The sequence below is a fragment of the Pygoscelis adeliae genome, unplaced genomic scaffold, assembly GCF_000699105.1.
Source record: "Pygoscelis adeliae isolate BGI_AS28 unplaced genomic scaffold, ASM69910v1 Scaffold145, whole genome shotgun sequence".
Classification (NCBI taxonomy): domain Eukaryota; kingdom Metazoa; phylum Chordata; class Aves; order Sphenisciformes; family Spheniscidae; genus Pygoscelis; species Pygoscelis adeliae.
In genome coordinates, this window is record NW_008824866.1 from 636,798 (window position 1) to 664,075 (window position 27,278).

Here is a 27,278-nt window from a genome sequence, read left to right on the forward strand (position 1 = left end):
CTTCCCCTTTTCTTGAGGCCATTTCATCCTCTTGGTTTGGTTTGAAGAGGAGCACTTTGTTTTCTGCCTCTACAAGAGACCATAACTGCACCAGCTCTCATCTGCCTGGAAACATCCCAGGAAAGCTGAGGTGAATTGCTTGCAGGGGTGGATATTTTTCAGCCCCTTCAGCCCCATGAACCATCAGGAGGTGAAAGAGTGAGATCCTCTTTCAAAAGCCTCTAGACATGAGGGGCTCAGCATGGTTTCCAGTCACAGCTGCCTAGTGCCACGTGGGCATCAGAGACATTCACGTGGCATCAGCAGATCTGACACATGCATTAGGGAAATCCGTGGCACTAGAGTAAGCCTTAAACAATGTCTGTAAACACACAGCTTCCTGGAAGAAGTTAACGTGCCTGTGTCCACATGGCTGTGTAATATAATGCCTCCTTGTGCTGGCATTACATTTCTTCATTTTTTTTTTAATCGGGGTTATTCTCCTGCCAGGTCCCTGATCAGGCTAATTGGTGCTAGCTGTCGGCATGGGGGTAGCAGTGGGAATGCGTGGTTCTGGGAAAAAAGGGTGGAGGTAGGAATTGGCCTTGGCATCAGCATGGATGTAGCTTGGTTGATGCTGCTCAAGGAACTGCATCTCTGAAATCTGCAACACAGGATCCTGTGCTCCCACAGCCTTCCCTGTCTCAGCCCTGCATTGTTCATCATGGGACACAGCCGTGTTTAATGATGCAGTAAAATCTGATGAAATATGTACTTAGTTATCTAAAGTATTTCCTGACAAACTAATATTATTGTAATATTTTTGGGTCTGCTGGAGTAATGAACGTAAGAAGCCACCACATGTGGATTTGGTCTGCTTAATAGAAAGTGTATGTAATTGCTTCAGTTTAATCCTTTTTTGTTTCCCTCAGCACTTCTCAAAGGTTGTTTATTTATTTCTAATATTGTTGTTTATGGACAAAAACATTTTGCAAGATCAGTTGAGATTATTAACTGCAATATTGATCTTGGTTTGACTTTGTATCAGAGAAGGAGAAAAGACCTGGGTGGCATTGGTCAATGAAAGCTCGGGTGTAATACTTCTTCCATAACTCAGTAGTTCACAAGGCCGTTGTGTTTAGTCACTGTGTGTAGTTGTTCAAGTGCGGAAGCTGAGCTGGAGATGGAAATTCATTTCACTTCTGCTTCTTTTTTCCTCCTTTGCCTGTCTCTTAAAAACTTGGAGTTATTACTGGCTGCCCAGACACTCACCTTGAGAGATTGTTTTATTTCGTGGGTTGTGGTAATAAATAATTTTGGCTTTATTTCTGAGGTTTAAAATGTTGACAGCTCCTTCAGATGGATCCATGGCCTCTTGTCCCATGACAATATATCACAGCCTGTCACAGGCCCTACGTGCAGGTGGTGAGTATGTGCAGCCAGGAAACCTGATCCTTCGTGTGGTCTAATCAGCAGGCAGTGGTGGCTGCTATCAAGTGCGATGAGAAATCCCATGGATTAAACACATGGTTGTGAGGTCTTTCTACACTGCCTTTTATCATATACATGAAATCTAGTTTTCATGTGAAGTGCCACAATTAAGGTTTTTAGCTCATTCTGTTCAAGGAGAAAGTCTTCAGTGCTTCAACTCACCCCACCTTGCTAAGGGCTTGATGTCTAGTGCCACTGAGCCTCAGCAAGGTTAGGGCATGGTTTGGTCCCGTTTTTTTCCAGTAGCAGCAGAGTCCCTGCTGGTACTTCTTCCGCCATGTGGGCTGCTGCCCCTGTGCTGTGACAGACCCAGTGCAGGAGGGCAGGGAGCTGCCACCATGGAGAGGAAGATTATTTCTCCATTTCCCTTGGATGAGGAAGCACTCCAGAAACAGTGAGGGCCTCTTCAGCTGGCACTGCCACCAGAGGAAAGAGTCGTCATGGCACATCCTACAAACATTCACCAGGATATTTTAAGCACTTAAACAATGAAATTCCCAACCATGGTTTTCAATCAGGGAAAGCTCTAGAGCAAGCCAAGGTGTCCATGGAAGTGTGGGTGGGAGCCAAAAGGGCAGGATGGCCCCAGCATACATGTGTTTCAACCAGGGCATCTTTCCTCTCCAAGAAGCAACCACCAGATATTATCAGGCTATTAAAGGTGTAGGCAAACCCTCCTGGTTTTTCCACTTCAGGAGCTTTGTAGGGTTTTTTAAATACCATTTTCTTGGTCTCTGTAGGGTACCTCATGCTGCAGTCTGCTCCCTGATAGACTGCAGATGTTAACTATTTTAGGTTAATCAGTAAACCAGCCTCTGAGCATGGCAAGAGTAGAGACAAACATGTCCTCACCCAGCTCTCTGCTGTTGTACTCATCTCTGAAGACTATGGTGAAAAGTTTTTCCTCTTCCCCCCATAGCTCCTTATTCTAAAACTGTTCACTGAAAGCAAACAAGGGTATCAAAGCACTGACTTTATTTCATCGTGTTGTTCTTTACCTGTCAGATTTCAGAGTTCACACAGTTTCAGTTTCCTTTATCTTATGGGGGAATGTGTATGGGAGAAAATGCACACTGTTTTCTTAGGTGGGAAATGTGTGGTATTTTCAGCCCTTATAAATGAAAAGTTAGGAAGAGAACTTTGTTCAGCCTTTCAAATACACCTTTTTTGAATCAGTCATAGGGAATCCAAAAGTCAAAGCTTATAATGAAGAAGCATTGCAAACAGTTGCTGCCAGAGCCAATGCACGCTCTTCTGGTGTTGTTCTGCTGTCTGGAATCCAGCAGTATTTCCATGGCTTAGTCCCCATTTAATTAAGCTCTGCTAGAAAAGGATGTGTGGCTTTGGGTCATAAATGCAGGACTGTCAGCTGGGCCAGCTTTGCACCCAAGCTTTCAGGCTCTGCCAGAGCTGTGGGTCTGATCTGTTGGGGGTTGTGCTCTGATTAGCTTTAGCGTGAGCGAGAAGCTCACATGAAAAAGCGAAATAGAGCACTGGTTAGAAAGGATCACCCATATGTTTTTTACAACCTCATACATCCATTCTGCCTTGCCAAACATCGACTGTCCCTGCAGATGTAAAGATCACAACATGTCTGGTGTGAAATGAGCTCACAGCTCATTGTGTGCTAACTGCCGCCTCCAGGTTAAAGTAAGATCAGCTGCTGCATGGGAACTTATTCATTACTCAAAGGTAAGGGATATAAGTACAGGAAAGCCTTACCCCTTGCCTGTCCCCTTGCACGGTACCATAAGCATGTTTGTATCATCGCGACTCTCAAATTCCTTAGGGAAATGTAGCTTTTTTTGTTCAATCGCTGCAAGCAGAGTGGGAGTAAGCCATGGAGCTGTTTATACCTCTGAAAATAGAGGACTCAGGGGATGGGGCAGCAGGTCTGGAACAGATGCCCTGCGTGGGAAAGTAGCCCAAAGACTGAAGGTAGCATGCAGCTTTCTGAGCCAGCCTGAGGAGTGACCTGTTTAGCTGGTTTCCACCAGGCACTACTCTGGGTCCCAGAACAGCCTCATTTCCTAGTGCTGTGCTAGTGGCAGGCCTCTATCACCCTGCTTGGGTTTCTCCTACCAAGGCTGGAAGGAGTCAGGTGCCTGTGGCAGTTTCCCCCCAAAGCCCAGCAAGGTGCTGGGCACCAGGTACAGCAAACCAACTCAGCTCCACATTTTGAGCTTGGGGCACACAGTCCCAAAGCAAATGCTGTTGATGGGAGAGCTCATCCTCCATCTCTTCTGGACACTTTCATCTCTTCAGCATTGCTGGCAGACCTGTTTGAGTGAGTGCTTCCTAGCCTGATAACCAACAGAAGCTGGTGAGCAAAGCCCTTTTATTTAGGCTGACAACTCACAGTTCATTTTGATCGAAGCAGTCTTGGTGGCTCCTCCTGGACACCTCAGCCAGGACATCGGAAACAACTGCCCTCGCAGGGCTGGGGCCGTGCTGAGCACTAGTGCTGAATGCCTGTTCCCTGATTCTCGCTGGGCTATTTTTCCCAAATCTCAGACTGTTGTCAATGCTTCCCCTCCCAACAGTCACTATGGTAAAATGAGTTTTCAGTTTTTCTGAGGACATTAAAGAACATGTGCATTTGATTTTTTTTTTTTTTTAATGATTAAGGTGACAGTGAGTTAAACAGGAGCTTCGTAATTATGCTAATCTGTTTTAAGAGGTTTGAGAATGTTAATGTGGAACTTTCTAGGCAATAAGGAACATTACAATTCTTGTCATTTGTCAGAAAGTGGGGTGCAGAAGACAAATGCAAGGAAACTTGATTCAGAAGTTATACATATCCTACCTAGTGCAGAAATTAGTTTTGCTTTGGACTGCTTCAAAATGGTATTTTACAGAAAGATTGGGGGCGTAGTGCAGACTCTGTCTGATATCCAGCTCAGCCACTGACTACAGGGCTTAAAACATAGGCACTGCTCTTCAGCACAGTGATCCAGAGCAGCAGAATCAGATTTAGTCTGGTGCCAGCAGAGTAGGGTGAGTGCTCCTCTTCCCTTAGTCAGCACTGAGTAGGAAATACCAGGCACGGGACAAGTCTGAATCCCTACCCTGCTTTGGAAGTGTCTGGCACAGTGCAGCGCTTTGCCCTCCCTACCCCCAACTTCTAGACTAACCTGCAAATAATGGACTTCAAATTAAATTGGCCGTGGCTGCTGTGTTGATTTTGGTGTCTCACAGCCTTGTCTGGGAGTTGCAAGCTGACGTAGGGTGAAGGTCTGGCTGCTCAGGCAAACACCTGTCTGCTACTGAGATTTCATGAGGTTGTTGTGTGGATCTAGGACATCGCTGCCACCCAAAGAGGTGGTGTTGCTCCCATCTTGAAACTGTGCTTCTGCTGCTTCATTTGTCCTAGTGCTCATTTGACTCCTTGATAAGGCAGTTTGTCTGGCTAAATTGACAGGAAAATACTCATAAATTTTTAAATAAAAATTGCCCTTCTCATAAAATCTCACTTGTCACACCGTGGCCCCTTATGATTCTGTGACGCAAAGAAGACTTTATTGCTCTTTGAAGCGGAAGTATGATCCTTCTCTTCCTATGCTCTTGAAGTCTGCTTTGAGCATCAAAAAAAAAGATGTCTGAATCTTATCCTTGCATGTCTCCAACAGTCTGCTGGATCTGATTAACTCCTGTTTGAAGGAATCAAAAGAATCCAAATGACTCAAGTAGAAATTTGACCAAACTAAAAAACCAAGGCTTTAGAAACATGAGCAAACAGCAGACTGTGCACTTCAGTCATAAGGGACATGAGGGCCTTTGGCTAACCTAGTAACTGGAGGCTGCAGTTATTCCATTTGGAGTTTTGGTGAGATGTATAAACTGTTGTGCTCATGTTTATAATGTCACCACAGATTGTCCCAGAAGAATGGCATTTGTTAATGTGAACAGTTGGGAGATATGCTTTCCATTCTGTGACTAATCTGGACTTTGAAACGTACTGCCAGCAGCTCCAAAAGACAGCCAGTCGGTGTGCGAATCGACGCCAGGCCTGGAGCATAGATCTTAAGAAATGCGGCAGTGACATTTGCAGAGTATGCTCAAAAGTAAATAGTCAATATCAAACCAAACAGATGTGTACTGCTTAAACTGAGGTTATACCAGTATAACTGCATTCTCCTCCATGATGTCCATGGTTAATTTACATCATCTAGGCTAGAAGCTTTGGCCTTGTTTGGTGATATGAACTGTTTAGCTCATAATGGGGAAATGAAGAGAGACTATGGAACTGTGATAGAGAGAAATCACAGGATCGTTGGAGTTTCACTCTTGGATGAGGCACACAGTGACTCTCTGGCTATATTCCCCTTCATATCCTGCTGTGTTCTGCAGAAACAACCCTGTGATGCAGAGGCCTATGGTGAATGCAAGGTCTGGACCACGATGAGTGCAAGGTTTGGAGGAAACCCCTCCATGTGTGGAAGCAATGACTCACAGCAAAGCAAATGCTGGCTCCTCGGGCATGGCTTCTTCATGCTGGCTGAGGTGAAGTAGTAACATAGAAGTACATCTCCTTTTGTGGACAAGCCTAGCTCTTGCTGACATTTAATCCCCTGGAACCAAATCAGCTTCATGGAAGCTAAAATCTCCACCAGAGTCTTAGCTAACATGTCCAATGACTTAACTGTCATCCTGCTCAAAACAAAGTCATTTTGCCAGCTGATAATGGATTGCATTTGAAGCCTTTTTCTTCAACAGCCAAGGATATCTCCACTGGAAAGAGGTTCCTGTGAAAAACAAGCAAAATATGGGTTTTGTGTGCATAACAGACTTGTACCCAGATAGTTAACTCCCAATTAAAACCTTCTTTAATTTTTTGGGGCTCCAGCTTGGGAGTAAATGGATCGTGACTCCATTTACTTTGTTTTATGACTCTAACCTACTATTTCTTAATGTTTCTCTTCTGGTTTTTTTTTTTTGGGGGGGGGGTTGTGTTTTTTTTTTCTTGCTTTGGAATTGTCACAAGGTTTTTGTATTTATTGACTTCTAATGACATTAATCTCTTTGCTCTGTTTCTCTTTCTTTCAGTGACAATCTTTTGCTCCCTGCAGTGACTAAAGCACCATGAATATTGTCATTCAGTGTCTGTGTTATCATGCAGCAATGACTCAGTCATCATGTCAAGATGATGGAGAGCAAAGCTTGTAGTGTCTGCAGAAGCTTCAGTCAAACAAATAATAGCAGCTTTCATCTGATCAAGACTCTAGCTCCATCTCTTGACTATTGTACTGGTTTTGGCTGGAGTTAATTTTCTTCATAGTAGCTTGTATAGTGCTATGTTTTGGATTTGTGATGAAAATAGTGTTGATAACATGGGGATGTTTTAATTATTGCTGAACAGCGCTTGCACAGCATTGAGGCATTCCTTGTTTCTCATGCTGCCCTGCCAGCGAGTAGGCTGATTGCACAAGAAGTTAGGAGGGGACACAGCTGGGACAGCTGACCCCAACTGACCAAAGGGATATTCCATACCATATGACATTGTGCTCAGCAGTAAAACCTGGTGGAAGAAGGAGGAAGGGGGAGGACATTCAGAGTTATGGCATTTGTCTTTCCAAGTAACCATTATGTGTGATGGAGCCCTGCTTTCCTGGTAATGGCTGAACACCTGCCTGCCGATGGGAGGTAGTGAATGAATTCTTCATTTTGCTTTGCTTATGCATGCAGTTTTTGCTTTACCTATTAAATTGACTTTATCTCAACTCACGAGTTTTCACGCTTTTACCCTTCTGATTTTCTCCCCCATCTTGCTGGGGAGGAGTGAGTGAGCGGCTGTGTGGGGCTGAGCTGCTGGCTGGAGTTGAACCACAACAACTACACATCAGAGGCTACTAGGACAAACTAAAAAGCAATGAGTGGTTTACAAAAGCATACAGATGATAGCATCTGACTCAGGAAAAGAGTGCTCAGTTCTCCTTCATTTTTTTAATTCCTGAAAGGGAGTAGACAGAATTTATCTTCATGGCCCCATCTCTATAGTAATCCCTGTCAAGAAGAAACTTTCTAACTATTATATCCCATACTAACGCTAAAATACTGGAAAAAAAGACATCAAGTTCTATATGGGAGAATCCACATAAGGTACAGTTGCTGAAAGAGCAATAATACTCAAAACTGGGGAAAAAACCCACCACCTTGTTATCTCTTTAAGTGCAACAGAGAATATAAAAAGGTGATAAAGGTACCTAGAAGGGATCATCAAGCTAAACTGATCTCTGTTTTCTGCAACAGAAGGCAACTATGTAGTAGATGTTTTGGATACTTGTGAATCTTGGCTTCCTGTGGGTGTCTAGAACACCCACTATGAACTAGAAAATGGTAACCAATACTTTAAATCAGGTTACAGTTTGTAGTAAAAGATCAAAATGCACAACTGCAATGTGTCACAGGGCGACAAATGGGAAAACATGAGCCCATTGCCTATATCTCAGGCCCCTGCAAGAAATTTGCATATGAGGTCATTTCTTTAAAGAGTTTATTTGTTATCCCCAGATTTGCATCTTAAAGTTTTGACCAGAAGCATCTGCAGATTAAATGCATCCAGTTGTGAGTTTGTGTGTGTATGCACCCATATACATACATGTGAATATTTTAGAGAGTGCAAGACCTCCTGTTTTTAAATCATCACTGATAATCTAGCAGTTGTTTATATTTAAATGAATAATGTTGCTAACCAGAAGGTTCTGCCTTCTGGAGTCCAGTCATTTTTTTTTCATTAGGAACTATCTGTAAATGATTAACACTCTCTGTGGAAGTGAAACTAGGAGAGCCAAGTGCGTGAGGTGCAGGAAGGAAAGCAAGGAACTAATGTACAGCACCCCTCCTCTGTAGGAACAGCAGACTGGAAGGGCCTTTGAGCTGCCCATTCCCCTACCATAAAATCAAGTAATTCTTTTAACAGATGGATCAAACTTCATTCTAAATGCAGTCAGATCTGTTCTTTTTCCCCTCCCCTGTTGTTACTCCTGTTAGAAACTGTTCTGAAATGCCACTGGCTTGGAAGTGTCCTCATTTCCAGGCTACATTTACCCCTGGCCTGCACGTGTGGCACCGGGGTTCAACAGCGGAGCATGTTCACTCGGGTTGTGATGTGGAGAAGCATTTTCTGTGCATATCAAAGGGAGGGTTAGTTATAGCTAACAGAGGATTAATTGAGACAGGATGGGAAACAAACCTGCCTTTGTTGGAAAGTGATGCTGGAGAGGTGCATGCTGGAAAAGACATGTCATTCCCCCACTCCTCTCAGTTGGTAAAGGGACATTTTTATACAAGAGTTCTTTTTAGGATTTGGTATAGAATATATTAAGCTGGCTACATTGCTGTCAGGGTTTTGTGTGTCATCTGATTTAAGTGGAACTAGAAATAGTTCATTTGTACTCCAGCAAGACTTATATGACAAGTACAAGGAAGTGATCGTGCCCCTGTACTCGGCCCTGGTGAGGCCGCACCTCGAATACTGTGTTCAGTTTTGGGCCCCTCACTACAAGAAAGACATCGAGGTGTTAGAGTGTGTCCAGAGAAGGGCAACGAGGCTGGTGAAGGGTCTGGAGAACAAGTCTTATGAGGAGCAGCTGAGGGAACTGGGGTTGTTTAGCCTGGAGAAAAGGAGTCTGAGGGGAGACCTCATCGCTCTCTCCCACTACCTGAAAGGAGGTTGTAGCGAGGTGGGTGTTGGTCTCTTCTCCCAAGTAACTAGTGACAGGACAAGAGGAAATGGCCTCAAGTTGCGCCAGGGGAGGTTTATATTGGACGTGAGGAAAAATGTCTTTACTGAAAGAGTGGTTAAACATTGGACCAGGCTGCCCAGGGAAGTGGTTGAGTCACCATCCCTGGACGTATTTAAAAGACGTGTAGATGCGGCGCTTAGGGACATGGTTTAGTGGGCATGGTGGTGTTGGGCTGACGGTTGGACTCAATGATCTTAGAGGTCTTTTCCAACCTTAATGATTCTATGATTCTATGATTGTACAACGACAGGAGGGAATGAGCTATCTATGCTTGGTTTGGAGGCATGTTTGTGTGTACATGCAGAGCAAGCCACCTCTTCAACAGTACTCTCTGTGCCTTGTCCTGCAACCTGTTGTAACACTTCACAGCGCTATTCACTCAGTTGTTCAGATAGCTGCCTTTTGAGCTTGCCTGTCTTTCTGAGTACAGGCAGAGCTTGCTCCATCTCGCAGGGCATGAACTGGTACACTCCAGCTCCCCATGAGCCCTGTGTCCCCTCCTCGGCTCTTGATTTAGGGGTCCAGGGAGTCACATGAAACAGGGAGAGGAGCAGCGCAGCCTCTCAATGTGAGCCAGGCTGTAGCTTCTGGGAATTAATATACCTAGGTTTTGAGTGCTCTGGCTTGAACCTTACCTTATACACCAGGTCAAACAGGAATATCCAGAAAGCCTGCTCCTGGGCAGCAATAGAGGAGTATCCCCAGCCAACTGCCTATTTTGTGGTAGAAGCTGGTCAGGCAATGCTGGATTGCTTCCTTGTTTCTCCTGGGGTCCTGGAGACTGGCAAAAGTTTATAATCCTATTCTTGCTTTTCCTGGTATGTAATTTCTGTAGTTGCCATGGAGGTGTTATGTGATGGTCCTTGAGAAAATCTTTCTATTAAGACGTTATCAACTATGATTGAAATTTTTAGAGCCTCTGTTATACAGTAATCAGAGGTGTTTGTATTTGCAATATAACAGGCAGTATTAAAAACATGAAATGGTCTTCAGTTATGCAGCAAAGTATCCTAGGCTATTCACCTGAGGAACAGTGTAAAAATCCATTCTGTCCCTTCCTCATTCTCCCATTTATTTCTAATTTTGAGATTTGTTTCCTGAGAATAAGAAGGTGAAATTTAGGAGTTGGGAGGTTTGGTTGTAACTCTTCAAAAAGGAAAAAAAATTACTACTCATAATGCTTGTTAACATTATAGTGGATGTATATGTTTGTATATAACCCTAGTGAGCATATTGAAAGTTACTTTAGTATATTTCACAATTCATATTCTTCATCTCAGTTTGTTATCCATTATGGACATTAATTAATCAGACTGATGAATATAAATAAGATCTCGTGAAAATGATTAAAGTATGGAGATGAATAGAAGGGTCCCACTTCTGTAGTTGCTTTATCCTCTCAAGTTCCCACACCTTTTGATAACCTACCAGGCTCTCCTTCCAGCCTTTACACTTTGCCTCTTTTCTGGAAAAAGATGTATTTTAAATTTGTGAGGTAATGAAAGGTAAAACCTAGTAAAGGCAAAGGTACTGTAATATTCATGAGATAGGAATTTTATCTACTGTGGTCTGGAATCCAGCCTGGCGACCTGTGTAAAACCTACAAACTGTCTTGTCTCCACTCAAATTTCTCCTGACTTAGTTACCAAGGTCTCCTCTCTCCTTCTGTTCCTTACAAAAATGGTGCCAAATGTTTTAATTCTCTCCTTCTTTTATATTGAACAATGTTCTTTTTCTTTTATGTCACAATGAACGAATCAAATGTATTTTCATTACATGTTCCAACACTGGTAATTGCCCTTTTACTCTTATTTCAGGTCTCCTTCAGTACTTCATATGGGCCTGAGCCCATATATGAGTGTATGAATTGCACTATGAAAACCTTTGAAACAAGGACGTTGTTTTCTTTATACATCTGTAAGCACTGAGTACAGCCAGAACTTTGTGAATAATAATAGTTAAATGATAAGCCTCTCCTAATTCCACATGGTGGCTCTTTGAAAAATATGGTTTTTGTTAAGGACTCTGAATTGCCCTTGCTTCAGAGTTAACTCAGAATTGGAAGTTTAGGAGGCATTTTTACCCCCTTTTTTTATAAGATCCATTGATATCTGGCAAAATCTTAATTACTGGAAATGATGTGTAGTTTTTGAAGCGGTATATGTCATTACATTTGTTGGGAACACCTTTAGATCACAAATAAATGCAGAAATAAAGACAAATGGGAGGAACGGTTTAACTAGCCTTGATAAGTGAGCTGACAACATACATTTGAAGTGTTTTTTTCCTGCTCATCAGTTCAATTTATAGACATAGCAAGTTTCCATAAATAATGGCCACATACCTTTTACTCAATGCAAATTAAGTTAATCTTTCTAAGTTTTCATTTCACAGGCCTGGCAACTGCAGTTCAATGTGCATTAGGAAAACATACATGTAATATGGATAAATTGCATCTCGCTGTATAACTGAGTCTCCAGTGCAGATTTTAGTCTGCAAGGGATAAATTTATTAGAATTAGTGCCAAAGGTTTAGATTTCAGCCTGGCTTTCATTTGCCATAAACCCCTTACTTTACTTTGACAATAAAAAGAGACCTTGCATGTAAAATGCCTTTTAAAATACTACCAGAATAATGTGAAAAAGTGTTAGGGTAAATAAGCATCAGGTCCTGTGTGAGTGTTCGAAGCAGGACTGTATGCAGCAATACGCCGTACTGCCGCTCATTTATTTTGAATAGCAATATGTTGCCACTCCACTTGGCAAATGGTCTCCTCCTGACTGATCCTTCAAACCTCTCTTCCCCATGCCTGTGCTTGTGCAAGAGCCTCACGCAGCTGGGACGGGAGATGCCAGGCAACTGCTGAGGGTGCCTTGCTTGAGATAAATTTGCCACTTCTCAAACTCTTCCCCCCCCCGGCAACCCCCTGTACAGACAGTGGCCCTTGGCCACTGTCACCACTGGCAAACTGTGCAGGGTCGCCATTTCAAAACCCTTGCTGTGGCTTGTGAATTTTAATCTGTCTTCAGTGTTAGACATTGGCAGGTGGCTTATTAAGAACATAATGCTAATGGAGTATATTTTGGGAGGGTTATTTCAAACCTGGCACAGTGTCTTGCCAGCCTCACAAATAGTTGTTTTAATGCAAACGAGGCAGTGAGGGAATGAGGGGCTAGGGGAAGTCATTCTTCAAGCCAGCTCTGCCACCAAGGAAAATGTTGGCAGATCCACAGCCTCAGTCCATGGTCTGTGTGCTCAGGAACTGCCTAGAAAGGACTGCAAAGCCAGCAAGTGACTTTCATGGCTTGTTCCAAACCATATTAAGGTGAAGGAAATCAAATTTCTGTGGTGTTTTTTACTTTCTGGAAAACTTAAGGGCAGGATGTTTCTGTGACAAGCCTCATGCATTGGGAAGCACTGGAAGAATGCATCAACAGTTTGAAATCTGGGGTCTGACAAAGTGGCCTGTATGTTCAGACAGATGTTTTGGTGATGAAGGGACTTGCATTTTATGCCAACAGTTTTGAATATTTAAGGCTTTTTCCTGTAGAAGTCCTTAGTTGACTGAAGTAGCACCATGGCTCTGAAGTTGTGTCTGCAACTGAATTCCCTCACAGAGGTTTGTCTCAAGACTTTTGTATGGGAAGCCTTGCAGTGCTGCGGATGATATCACAACTGGGTATCACAACTGGAAACTCTGTGTTCAGAGAATATCATGTTTATTACTTATAAAACTGGCTGTTTCACCAGTCCTTCAGCCTCTAAAGGATGCTGAATGGCAGACACAGCACAAATAATGAAGCCTTTTACGTATGAAGATGGGAACAGAAGCATTCTGGTGGCCTTCAGGGCAATACAGCAACCATTTTAGTTTGATAGGGTGGTCTATCTTCTGTTGCATGTCATCTTTCATTCATGCATGGTTTTACTAGCCTGAGATATGGTATTCTATTTTTCCTCTCCTTCTTTGAGCGCTGCTGTGTATGATAGCTCTTGTGCATTAGAAAATGCCTGCTGGTTTAAGATGTGCTCTGATTTGTGAAGTTTGCAATCCAATTTCCCCCTTTACTGCATTTTTGTTCCCTGTTGTTTTCTTTAATATTGGCATATCTGAGTATGAAGCTGTACAAGACCATTTTGCCATGCTATAGCTGCATGGTGTTACCGTACTTTCATCTCATCTCCCTGAATAGATCCATGTGATATTTGACCTCCTTAGGGCATCATATGCTGCTTTTAATCTTTAGGGGTCTGTCCAGCCCTGGGTTTGGAAGTATGGGGCTATCACCATATTAACCAGAGCTCATTAACACGTTAGTCTAGAGCAGGCAGCGCAGTATATATGCCAACAGCAATGCTCAGGTGAAACGTGGTCATTACGATAAAATGACCTGAGCAATGAGGGTAAGTTTTGAGCCCAGACTGCCACTATGAAAAACATGCACTGTTTTTCCTGTAGCTTATGTCCAGACACATGAAGTTGCCCAAGTTAGACACAAGGGAGTGTCACCTCAACAGCTTTGCATGTGTTTGCCAGGGCCCTGAAAGCACCCACTGCCCTGCCCATCCCTGCCCACCTCTGGGCTCCCCTAGTCTACCCATGGCTCAGGACCCCATTTCAATGCCCTGGGGCTGTCAGTCCCTGCCCCAGCAACACTGCAGCAGGACCCATCTCTAGCTCCCCACAGCCTTGCCCTGCCCAGCCACGGGCCCCGCTGAGCCGGGCCCACTCATGGGCCCATGTACTGGCCCAGCCTTATCCTGTCCCCATCTCCAGGGAGATGCCCAATGCCTGGGGCTGGGGCTGCCCTGGTGCCCCCAGCTGCCCTGCTCCTGGCTGGGTCGGAACGGGCCCAGGCTACTAGGTCCTTCCTTGCTGCCATGGGGAGCCCCTGACGCTACTGGCCCTGGGACATGTCAGTGGCAATGCTGAGGGAAATACTGATCTTGGTATTTCACAGTGAAGTACTGAGACATCAGTCACACATGCCTCAGTATTTCCCAGAAAATGAGGAGAAGACTGAGAAGACCCAAGTTTTTGAGCTGCTTTCTGTTCCTGGCAGTTTCTGGAACCTGTAAGAAAAGCAATGACTTTTGGGAGATGGTTCCTGTTCAGACATGGTGTGGTCATCAGGTTAGAAACCTTGCACGTCCCACAAGGATATCTGAGCCAAGCTCACAGGTACCTGAGGAAGCAACCACCACAGAACAAAAGCAGTCAATTCTGGAGAGCACACCAGTGATGCAGGACATCGGAAGACTTCCTGCTGGAGTCCCTATCTGTGCAGTGTGTAAAGCCATGAAAGGGGCATTCGATTCACAGTCTCTGGGGGCATTCGATTCACAGTCTCTGGAGGCAGGTACTCAGGTCATCATCAGTACCTCTATGTGGATGTGATTTTGCACATTTTTTTGGATGACAGATGGAATGCACAGCCTCATCCTCTGCCCACCAGCTGCATGCAAGTTTTACTCAAGAGCTGAATGGAGACCCTCCTTTGGGCTGGCTTGAGACCACCCATGTTTCCTCCCTGGGGTGCTGGTTGCACCTGAGTCCTGAGTCCTGCACAGTGTCTTGACCCCTGGCTGAAAGCTGGGAGTAAGGAGCTGCAAGGGGTTATCCAGAGATGCAGCCATAAGGGCAGGATTGGCTGCTGAAGTGGAAAGAGCTGCAGAGAGACTGGGTTCTCTGCTGAGAGTAGTGTGGATGTATTACAATTACTGATGTGAAAGCAATAAAACGATGGGGTAAATGAGGTGGCAGTTTCTATTTTCTATTCCCTGCTGTCTCATTTTTCTTGAACCCTTCATGACAAGGCTGACAAGGCCACTTCTTCACCCCCTCACAAGGGAGCATGTTGTCATTTAAAAAGAACAAGTCTTTGGGAGCAAGAAAACAATTTTGATTTAACTGCTGTTTTATTGAAGCTGCAGTGTGTGCGTGATGATGAGGGGAGTGCAATAATCCACCTGTGAAGTGGTCAAACTTTGTGCAAGATGTAGTACCACCAGCATCAAAGCCTTAGGAAGGAAAATCCATCCCCTCTGCTCCTGCGGAGCCCTGGATGGGGGCCATTTGACAGCATATCCCCAGTGTGTAAGGAGGCTGCAAGGCTGCTTGTGCCCATGTAATAGTTAGTGCCTAATCTCAGCAGAGATGTCTGTGCCGAGGTGTGCTGAGACATCTTGTCACACACTCCCCACTACTCCCAGTGAAGATGTTCCCACAGCATGGAAAATACACCGTGTGTGAGAGCCCAGGACGTGCTGCTGGAGCATCTGCTGGGGGATACTGGGATGGGGGGCAGAGGATGCAAGATGGGAAGGACCTCCAGTGGCCAGGCACCAGAGGCTGTGGGCAAAACTCAAGTAATGCTTCTCATTGGACGCTTCTCGCGCACAGACTGTGGCACTGGTGCTGTATTACTTAGCACAGAGGATGTGTGAGCAAAGGGATCCCTCTCACCTCCTGCATTCCTCTCTCTGCATCCCCTTGTACCCATCAGTCATGTCTTGGTGACACCTGGCAGTCGGCCAAGCATTTCACCCAGAGTGATTCTGTTGTCTGCATCTCCTTCTGAGTCTAAGCCACTACAGAAATGCATGGGCCGGAGACAGTTGGATTCAGCTGTGTCTCCTAAATAAGAGTATTATCATCCATTTGTAATAAGGCTGTTGTTTTTTCACACTTTTGGGAATGCTCTTTCCTAGTCTGGGAATTATCTAACCACAATGATGATCCCCCTCTGTTGTCATCTCCAGGGGCTTGCTGGACCACATATTGCCTCTTTATAAATGTTGAGGGGCAACAGTTTCTGTGGCTGGTAGGCACTGCCTGTTCATAGGTGCCCAGTGACCTTCTTGGAGAAGATTCATAAAAGCTGAAGCTGTGAGCGCTGAGTTGGATGCTGCTTTACAGCTTGCAAACAATAACTATGCTGTGTTATGTTACCATGACCTTGTTTATGAAAACTCACTGATCGTATGTTTGTCTTCTCTACAAGCTAATGGGACTCCTCACAGCACTATACCAGTGACCTTGAATGGATCTTGAATACACTTATGACAACGTACAAAGTGTGACAACATTTTGAAATAGACAGGGACCTCTCCTGTGTACCTGTTATTTGAGCTTGCTGAAATAGCATCTTTAAATGGCTGCTTTCCAAAATAATGAATCCTGCTTGAATGTTTAATGTTTTTAATTTCTCAGCTTCATAGAAAGTTTGCAAATCTACTGAAAATTAGACAGGCTGATTAGAAAAGAATTTGATGAAATAACACAATACATTAAAGAAACTGTCAAGAGACCTATGTTCCTGGCTGCCCTGTCAAACAGTGGATATGCTAACACGTAAGATAATTGTGTTCCAATATGAACGGTTCAATTGCTGTTGATTTTCCTTCTGGATTATGTAATAAAACAGGTCCTTTTTTTTGAAAAGAAGAATACATGTGTGTAGTGTTTAACTGAGACCTGTCTAGTCTTTTCTCTTTCATGAGATTTAAGAAGGTGTTCTACTGACAGCAAAACCACCTTCTGCACTGTGATGCCCTTTCTGTTCCCAGCTGTTTACTACTTAAGCCTTAGTCAGCTGTGCAGACGTATTTTTTTAATCAGTTTACTCAGTGCAGCATGAACTCAGCAACTGAAAAGTGCAATAATTTGTTTTTGACTGGGTTACTATGCGCTGTAAGAAAACCACTGTTATATCGTTCTTCTTAAACTAATAAGTGTTTTTGTATTTCTTTGTTTTGTGATCTTGCAGACTCAGCTCTTGGGAGTTTTACTTGCTGCTGCTTCAAATTTTCTGATTAGTGTCTCTTTGAATATACAGGTATAAAATTATTTCTCTTTATTCTAAGTAAGTTGTTTATATTTAGCAAGTAATTTATGTTGCAATTTGTTTTTATGGTGAAGTTCAAAATACAAATTTTGTTGCATTTAATAAACATTCCCTCTCTTTAACTAGTGTCCTGCTGTAGTTGTTGGCAGTATCATAGCTCTCAACCTGTTCTGTGCTGTGATTCCCATATGGGAACAGAATAAAAATTCATAACTCCTCCTTGTAATGTGCCATAAGGAAATACCAGCTGTGACCCGCTTGTGGTCCTACTGGATGTCATGTGAGCCTGTCTCAGCGTGTCCAAATCTAAAATGGAATTGAACACAAGGTCTTAGGGGCTGCTTAATGGAGCGATCAATGTAATTAAATGCATAGAGACATAAAGTTTTTTTCAATATTGGGCTCCAAAACAACTTTGACCAATTTAGTTTTCCTTCTGCAATTAGGATGAAATAATCTGAGTAAATATTATTTTAAATCATAAAAGCAATGGGAGGTACTGACCTTACAACTATGGCAAAGGGTTGTAGGATGAGACTTATAAAATCTTTTCTGTATTAATAATCAGAATACATACTCAGTAGAAAGTTAAATAATTCATTATAATCTGTATCTTGTAGACTTCACGGTATTTTTAGGTCTTCTAACAAAAGTTTTTAAAGTGCAAAAGACATTGTTGTGTAAGTGGTCCAGAAAAAGTGTTTTTGCTAGCTTGTATTTTATGAGTTGTATATGTCTCATATAAAGCTACTTCTTGCTTTTTCTGTAAAGGATGAAACAGAAAGCTGTGGAATATGAAATCTTCTATTCATAATAACCCATTTTATTAATGCTGGAAGGTTCTTCAATGATTCCCTTCTATTTTAAGTATCTCTAGTTGGAGAACCCCATAGAAAGAAATCTGTTTAGCCAGAGATGGCAGGCAGGTTGAGATGACTGCTGCCTCTTCAATATGAGTTCCAACCTGCTGACAGTGACAGTACTAGGACAGGCTCTGTTTCAATGGAAAAACTCATGTTGGTGAAGTGGAAATTCAGTCTAGCCCATAATAATAAGGTTGTTCAGACTTCATATCTTTTGTCTGCTGAGGGCACTGAGTGCCAAAGTGGATGCTTTGCCAGGGAATGTACTGAGGCACGCAGACAGCCGTCTATTGACTTGTAATCATTAACAGCATTTACTGGATTTGAACTATCTTCCAGCTTTTTAAATGCTGTTTAGGAAAACCCAATAGCTCTGCATTACCATTTGACAGTTTCAACTGAAATTTTTATTTATCCTCTAAAATAGGTTTTTCTCCATTTAGTAACAACATCGTCTAAAGATGAATAATGACTTTCTCTAGATCTCAACATTTATTTTCACACTCATATTAAATGGACAGGCCAAATTTTATTGTTCTCTCTCCCTTTCCCACCATGCAGTCAGTTATTCTCCCCCTCTTCCCTCTAGCTGGTTGTCAGCTAAAGAACAGCCCACCATTTGCAATGTATTTCAGCTGGATTATAAACAGCCTCCACCTAAATACCATTCACGCACATTGCTATGCAAAGAAGGCAGACATCTGGAGAAAGAAGGCTGTAGGGGAGCTGCTGAGCTCACCCTTCTGTGTTCATCACACATCTTTTCAATCACACTGTGCCCTCAAGAGTTATTCCTACAAGAATCTGGGGAGAAACCAGAGCTCAGGATTCAGTTAAGAACTTGTCCTATTTGGTTTTCAGCAGAAACTTGGATTCTTGATTTCACAATATTATTTAATATCCATTTCTCTTTTGGGCTTTTTTTGTTTGTTTGTTTGTTTATAAAAATGAAGCATGCAAAATCCTGGATGTTACTGTGAATTGCTGATCTGTGGCTCAGAGAAGTTTGATTTCCTTATGTTCCCTTTCTCCTTGGAGGGCTAAACTTCTTCCTAGGGTTTCATCCCCTCAACATGTTCCACAGCATGAAGCTGCAATGATGTGCTGTATCCTCTCACGAGACTGTGGTATATCACAGATGTTACTGTTTGGCCCATACTTCCTGGATGAAGTATAACTTGAGTATATATTATACCTGTTGATATAAGTTTGGCTGGTTTTCCTTCTGAAAATAAAGCTTTACCTGAGATCTTCTTCTAAGGTCAAACAGGAGATTGTAGCCAAATTCTAAATTCTACCTAATTAATTTAGAGTCCTCCCTACAGCAGATGTGATTAAGTGCTGCCTTTTTCATTTTGAAATTGTATTTCTGGTGAGGATATGTATCACAGAGCAGGAACACCATGTTGTCTGGTCCCCATCTCCCAGTTTGTTGCCACAGTTCTGATTCTGCCCCAAGTCCTGCCTTTGAGTGTTTTCAGATTCACAGCACAACTGCTGAGCTTTGCTTTGAGAGAAGAACAGAGGTGTGCAGCGATAGCAAGTAAGCACTAGCTAGTATTCACTTAATATTTTTCGGATTTATTCAGAGGTCTAATTTTTCAGTCATTTCCACCACGGCTAAGAAAGCACACATCCGAAGCAGCACTGAGTTAACACAAAGCAGTGTGTCTGCAACAACAAGCTGAAAGTCATGTTTAAAAAGAAAACCTTGACGCACCTGGAATTTGAAGTTGACAGCCCCCTTAATTATTCTACTTTTGTCAGATGTAAGAACACAATGGAAGTCATTCTTTTCATGCCTGTTCCTAATAATTAACTTTCTAGAAATTCGCTCATCTCCGACTGGCTTGCCGAACAGAGATGAAGCCCTACTACACAAGCAAGCTATGGTGGTGTGGAATTACCCTCCTGGGGCTTGGAGAGCTGGGCAATTTCGCAGCCTATGGATTTGCCCCCATTGCCCTTGTCACTCCACTGGGATGTATATCTGTCATAGGTGAGATGGTTTGCCATTTCTTCCTTGGGTACATACTTTAATCAAACGCTTGTTTGTGACTAGAGGAATAATACCACAGGAACTGCAGCAGGAACACAAGGGGAAAATGTTAATGTTGTGATTTGAAAAGAAATTGTTCATAAAATTACCTGAGCTGACAGTTTAACACAAACCCTCTACTTTACTCAGAGACTCTTCTAATATCTTTCTTTTTCCATAGTTTTGTCTTTTGTGTCACTCTGTGCTCTGCTAGTTCCTGCAGTTGGTCACCCAGTGCTGAATCAGCGCTGCCGGCTCTGCAAGCCCCCAAAGTGGGGGGCTGGCATCCTGCTGACTGCACAGAGCTGTGGTCTGATCCTGAGTACCTACAATGTGTTTTCTATGTTACCGTCACACCAAGCGGTTTTTGCTGCCTGTCCCCTGCCCATTACCATGATTCATGTTTGCATGGGCAAACTTGCTTGACTCTCTGCGGTGTGTGACAAAAAAGGCCTAGAAATTTCCTGAAATGTTCAGTTTCTTCATGGACATTGTCAAAGTTGTTAATTTGTTCCTTCATGTGCAGATTAATTGGACTTTAGCAGAAGTCCTATCCTTAGGATTCATTTGATATGATCTTACTCTTTACTTCATGTGTTTTTTTGGTAATTAAGGTATTGACAGGCATGAGATGTCTGTTTCTTTGATAAAGAAACATACATTTTAAGATATGTTATCATGTTGTGCTAATGCAGAGTGGACAGGGCAATAGCATACAGAGGCTGTGAAAACAGGAATACAGTGTGCAGCTGTATCCCTTAATCAAGTTGCTTCATACCCACAGCTGAAACATCCAGGGCTGAGATATCACAACCGCTCTGCATACGCTGGAGCTCATTCACTTGCTATTGACAAGCAGTAACATTTCATGGTCTGTCTCTAGCTACCAGTTTCATGCTTGGAAGTGACATTGCAGTGAGTGATTCTGCATGGGAAGGTAGAAAAGATGAGTTATCTTCCTGGTGGACTGCCTGGCTGTAGTGGAAGGAGGCAGCCAACCATATGTGGGGTGCAATTTAGCAAAGAGAGAATGGAGGAAGGAAACTGCAGGCAATTTACTGTAACCTTTAATGTTAAACTATTGCAGAACTTTGGAGAATGAGATATAAAGCCACTGTAGTTCACCATTGTAGGAAAGATTTCTCAAAGAAAGGAATGAGATATTACCTGAAATGAAAATGTAAATTAATATGACATATCCCAGTGTGATTTTGGTGGCAGTAGTTATACCTTTAACAACTGTAGACATTTCCAGATGTCTCTGAACATAAAGGGACATTGACCAATCTAATTTGTTGCCCAAACTGAATAAAATGCAAATATAGAAAACTAGAAACAAGAAGTGAAAAGCAGTGAAGGGAAGGGAAAAAATTCCATTGCTTATTAAACTGCTACAAAGAAGAGGTCACATTTAGGGTTGATTTTTATCTGGGCAGATTCCTTCTTCTTTACTTTTGCAATATGCAAAGAAATGTTGCTGCTGTTTCCTCCATTCTCCATTTCCCCTTACTTACAACAAATACCAAGAAACCATTTTCCTAACTGTTATATCTTATCAAAATTCTCATCCACTTTTTTTTTTTTTAACTGACCCAAAATGCGTACCCTGGAAGACCCCAGAAAGCACTTTAATATCTTATATTCCATTCCCATATATCAGCTGACAGTATCCATTTCATAGCCCAAACAATAGAGAGATCTGAAATTTTATTTAGTCTAGCAAACATTCCCTTAAGGAAGGGAAAGTAAAAATTACGTAGGCAGCCAATTACAACAATAACTTCCCAGTAACACTTCCTACCACTAGACACTTCCCTGTCTTCTGAAATTAAAGCCAGAGAGAGAGCATCCTTTTAATTTTAGAAGAGTTCGTAATTTAGGGCAATGACAAACTGACGAAGACACATGTGCATCATCTGCTAACAACTGGGCAAAGGACAGCTTAGGCAGCAGGTCTTCCAATTTAAAAGATCAAGAAATATTTTTCTCATTAAGTTGTGACCTTTTTTAGGTGGTGGAGGGTGGACTTTGCACAGTCTAGATGACAGTGGTTTTGAGGTATTGTTGAATGTGTGTCTTTCGTAAGTTAATTTTTTAAATGAAGAAATTAAGCACTTGATTACAAACTCCAAATGTGTACCTGAACCCTAAGTCCACCCTTCTGGTAAGCAGTTTTTTCCAAATTTGGTGTCAACACATCCCACATGGTAAGAGCTGACTCTCCCTGACATTGGGTACTCAGTATGGTGCACTGAGGGGAAATGTGCTTTGCAGTATGCCCAGTCATCTAGGGGATTCTCTGAAGATTTCCATCACTCTGGGTCTGCATGGAAAGTTTCCTTTGCTTGGAAACCAGGGTTTTGGAGGAGGATAAGGCAGAGTGGAGTCTCTGCCCAGAATGGATTTGGGCTGTACCCATCATATATCTCCAGACCTCTGAGACGGGAAGCATCCTGGGTCTTAAAATAGATGGAGCCAACATCTATTATGCTCTGCTACCACATTTAACTGCATCCAACTGAATTTTGCACTTAACCCGGTATCAATTAAATAGTGAAAATTTTGTGCCTCATTCTATTGAGCTGGGTGCTTCTGATGGCTGGTTTTAGAAAGAATCCAGCACCACAGACCATGAATTGGCATGACACCAGTAGATTTTAATTATTTTTTTTCTTCAAATTAAGCTACAAAGACTGTATTTTTCTTCTCACACAGTGGAAGTATTTTTGTGTGTGGTTGCAACGATGCAAGCTCTACATCTGTTCAGGGTTTATAATAGTTTGAGAAGACAGCAGTTGTTTTCTTCAAGAGGAGAAATTGGTAAATTTTTAATTTAAAAGTGGAAGAGTAATACAATTTGATGTGATCATTAAAAAGCTTTTTATACTTAAAAATTAAAAATCATGTTTTACATGTAGCTCGGGTAATTTTAGGCTGCTGTGGTTTTTAGCTCATTGTCTTGCTTTTGCCTGCAGAAATAACTTGGGGGTGGGATGAGGAGAGGTCAGTGGTATCAGAGATCGTTTCTTCTGCAGTTTTCATCATTCTGAAGAGAGTTGTTTTACACTTAACTTGCTTAGACTGACATTGTTGAGATCCCTTTGCATTTTTATATGCTCCTTCTAAATAGCTGTGGGGCAAGAAATTGCTTTAGGCTTTGAAAATGGATATCCCTGATGGTGCTTTAGGAAAAAGATTCTCAGATATTGTTGTAGAAATGGATTTCTCCCACTCACTGTAATGTAACATCTTTGTGGCCCAAGAACTTGGGATTTTGAGAACTCTCTTACTAATGAGAACTGGGAAACATTCACCAGACTATTCTTTAAAATACTTTGTTTGTACTTCTCTAGAAGATGCAACAAAAGGATTTTCAGGGTTCTTCATTCCCTCTGCAGTGTGTAAGTCCTATAATCCAGTTTCCAGAATTAAGCTCACCTTAATGGTCTCTCTTTTGAGCAATTCCTCTGATATTTGGCTTGCTTTTTTATTAGGATATTGGCATTAAGGATGGGGAAAAATGTTTCATGTTTTGTCCACCATTTTTCCAGTACTAATATTTAATCATGTTAGAAATGTTACATGTTCAGTGTGCAGGATAGCTATCAAGAGGTCATTCACCAACTGACTAAATTCTTTAATATCTTCCTTTGTATTCAGTGCACCATTAATATCTACCATAAACTAAGAAAAGGTTTGAGTAGTCAATTAGCTGTGATGAATTTGTTCCCAGATCTCTTGGGCAGAGCTAGCTCTCTGTTTAACTCTGGCTATGCATACAGGTATTCTTTAAGTTCCTCCAGATTTGTGTTAAACCTCCCTGACATAGAGATCTGGCCCTGAAGGAGACCCAGGTCCCACCAAGTCTAAATGCATCCATCCTCCTCATACCTGGCTCATCTCCCCTGTCTACCCCAAAATGACCCACAGTAGGTCAGCAGACTGGTTTTCCTCGAGCTCCTGCCCTCCCCTTGAGGTAGTATATCTGAGATGTAGGCAGGATAAGATGAAGGAGGTTTTAAGCTAATAGTCTCAGAGCAGGGAGATTCTCAGGCATGAATTGTCTATATGCAGTCTCCACCGTGGAGATGGTGCTACAGGCACTCAAAACCAGCTGTGATTTATCTGTCAGTGCCCGCAGAGTGCACAGGGACTTGCCTGTCCTTGTGCTTTGTGCACGGGCATTAGGGGCCATCTGTGCTTCCTGTCCTTTCTGTCCCCCCTCAGTAGCCCTTTGCATGGAAGAGAGATATTTTAGTCTGCTCCAAGGCTGTGATCACAGCTTCTTTCTCCAAACCAGCTCCTTTCCTTCTGAATGTGCTTAATAAAAATGCTTGGGCACTTTTAAAAATAATTTTTTCACGCTATCCTTCAGCTAAACCACATTCCTCTCATGACTGGCAACCTCATCAGTTCAGCCTTTTTTCTTGTCCCCCTCTTAGTGTGCAGCCTCTGGATCCCCCATGGAAATATTGGTACTTGCCCAGGAAGACCTGCTCCCCATTCTCTGCCCCCTTAACCTCTTGCTCTTTTGAGCTGCAGTGATCAAATCTATTACCTGCCTCATCATCTCTCCAGATCTTCCTGACTGTGTGGCAGACTACAACAGCTTGACTTTGGGGATGGATTAAAGCATCTCCAAGTGCTTCTGTACTGGGATGGTCCTGAATCTCTTCAGCTTGGAGGTAGACTGAGGGTCTGTCTGTATAAAGCATACTTAAAGGTCACATCTTAAAATGTGATAGGCAGCATCCTCACAGCTTGAGCACTGCTCAACAGATTTAGTGCAAAATCAATTGAATGAGCTTAAACTGCTTCATTAGATGGAGGCAGACCCTTAAGTTGCATAAAACAGCATAAATGCTTAGTCTCAAAGTGAAATGTTTTTCTTGTTGCACAAACCGGGAGAGGTGCAAACATTAAACCATAGTCTTTGAATCATGGCTAGTACTCCTCCTTTGGTACTTCATCCAGACCACCAGTGGAATGGGTACAAAAGTATTCTGCGAAATGGGTGGTTTTAAATGCCTTTACCAGACTGAATCAGTTAAGCTTAACAGAACGAACATTTGAGGCAAATATTAAATTTTGTGTTTTTATTGGAAAACTATTGGACAAGACAGAAGCAGTAAAAGCAGTCTATGCATTTATGAGGAGAGTACTAATCTGTTTAAAATAGTACATAAAGCTCATCTAAGAATTGAAAAGAGGAAAAGGAAGGATATACTAATACTTGAAGTTATAAACAGTTATGAAAGGAATTATTTAGTATAAGGCCTGACAATAAAAATAAAAGTAAAAAGATGAGATTCATAAATAGCTCCAGTACCAGGAAAACAACTTAATCACAAATTATACTTATTTGTGAAATAGTTTTGGGTAGGAAAAATAGGCGATGGACACTTTCATTTGAGTTTTTTAAGGCTGGATTGGACAAAATACAGAAAATACACTCTATAGATCAGTATGTATTTTCTATCTTTAACTTCTCCTATTGTGTATTACCCCTTTCTTAAAGAAACGAACAAGAAACAATCCTAACTGCAGCTTTCATGTCTGTCTGTCTGTTTTATGCTGACGTATGAGAAGAAGGAGTCATTTCAACATAACAATTAAGCTCCTGAACAAATTCTTTTTTTTCCCATTTTCTACCCAATAGCTTTTATTTGTCATGATTTTGATGTGGTGCCAAGTCATAATATTTTTCATTTGAAATACTAACTCAGTATTTCCAGACTGAAAATTTTCATGAGCCTTCAGAAAGGCCCTGCCATATAGATACAGATATTTTACAGGACCTATTTACTTCTCAATTTGTGGATATTAACGTAAGCATGATGCAATCAAGGCATGAAATGAACTCAAGGATTTCAATAGGATGTGTTGGTTCTGTAATGTTTAATCCTTAACAGGTCATCTCCCAGATTTTCTGCCCTTCTCTTGATCTAGCAGGCTATCTGCCACCACTCTCAGTGGGAGTAGGATCTGTGCCTAGTTTTGAAAGTTTTACCTTAATAATTAGTTAAAAAGCTAAAAATGTTCTGATTCACCCAAAAGTATACAATTCTTCTCAGATGACCAGGGATGCAGTATTTGCTTCAATGACTTAAAGGCTGACAATTCGAGCTTAGAGTTGTGCATGTGTTGTACTGCTAAAACCAGTGTTTCAAAACCAATGAGACTTCAGAACAATGATAAATTGCTTGTTTTGTTGCCAAGTTGTTGCCAGCTTACACTTTGACACAATTTTTTGTCTGCATTTCTGTATTGTTGTATTCTATTGCTGACCAATTAAAAAAAAAAGAGGCTATTCCTCACTCTGACACAGATCTCAATCTCTATAACTGTCTACAGCTTTAAAAAGAAAAAAACCAAACAGGCAAACAAATGAACAGTTGCAAAGACACGTTAATACTTTTCAGCACAGCAATTGCCCAAGTTCCTCGGTCTATTCATCCGTAGAGTTGAACATAATGTTCAGTGATTTATTTCCCACATCAGTATAATGGTGTAGGAAGAGGAGGCAGACAGCTTCTGTGACAGAGGGGGAATAAGAGGACCCTGGCGTGGGAAAGGGAAAATTGGGGCTAGGTGGTAGGAAGTGAGACTCATGCTGCAGTGGTGGGGCGAAATCATGGAGAAGGGGAAGCAGGCTAGGAGGAAAGTGCGAGGGTGTAACATCACTGGTAGTGAGGAGGAGAAGTGGGGAGATGTGGTCTGAGGGATGGTGGGAAAGGAGCAGAGAGTTTGGGGAGCTGAGCACAGGGGTTTCAACAGGGCTGCATTTAGGAGCTGAATTTGGGATGCAGTAGGGCTTTAACTCATATATCTGGTAGGCTTAGCTGTGGCCTCTGGATGCCCACTTACTCTTCCGCCAAGCGTTTGCAGGATCCTAGAATACTTCAGGTTGGAAGGGACCTCAGGAAGTAGGCAGCCCCAGGGAGCGCTAGTGACCAGGAGCACTACGAAAAGGATGGGCAAACAGGGCGTGGTGCATCAGCCAGGGCGTGGCATGGCAGTTTGTGTGGCAGTTCACGTGGAAGGGCACCTCTTCGAAGGAAGGGCATTCCACTGGCCGAGTGGGAGACTAGAAGTACACATAACCTAGCAACCGGGCACCATTCTGTGACCATCTGCACAGGTGAAGGGCACTCATCCTACATGACCCTCAAGGCAGAATGGCGGGCACCCATCTGAGAGCAAAGCCTGCAGTTCCGTCTGGGGGGTCTGCACCATCTACCCCAGCAGTGGCCGATGCCTCCACCCAGACGGAGCTGCTGAAGGGAGAGGTTGCAGTGCAGACCTCAGGGTGCGG

General features: G+C 42.6%; 1 protein-coding gene across 1 annotated transcript in view; it reads left to right on the plus strand.

Annotated features, from left to right (window-relative positions):
* Nucleotides 1-27,278, plus strand: part of NIPAL2 (NIPA-like domain containing 2) — a 54,446-nt gene that overhangs the window by 1,463 nt on the left and 25,705 nt on the right. The window contains exons 2-3 of the mRNA XM_009324438.1: nt 16,985-17,053; nt 19,753-19,924. Coding sequence (XP_009322713.1) covers nt 16,985-17,053; nt 19,753-19,924 — 241 coding nt within the window. The remainder of the gene's footprint in view (nt 1-16,984; nt 17,054-19,752; nt 19,925-27,278) is intronic.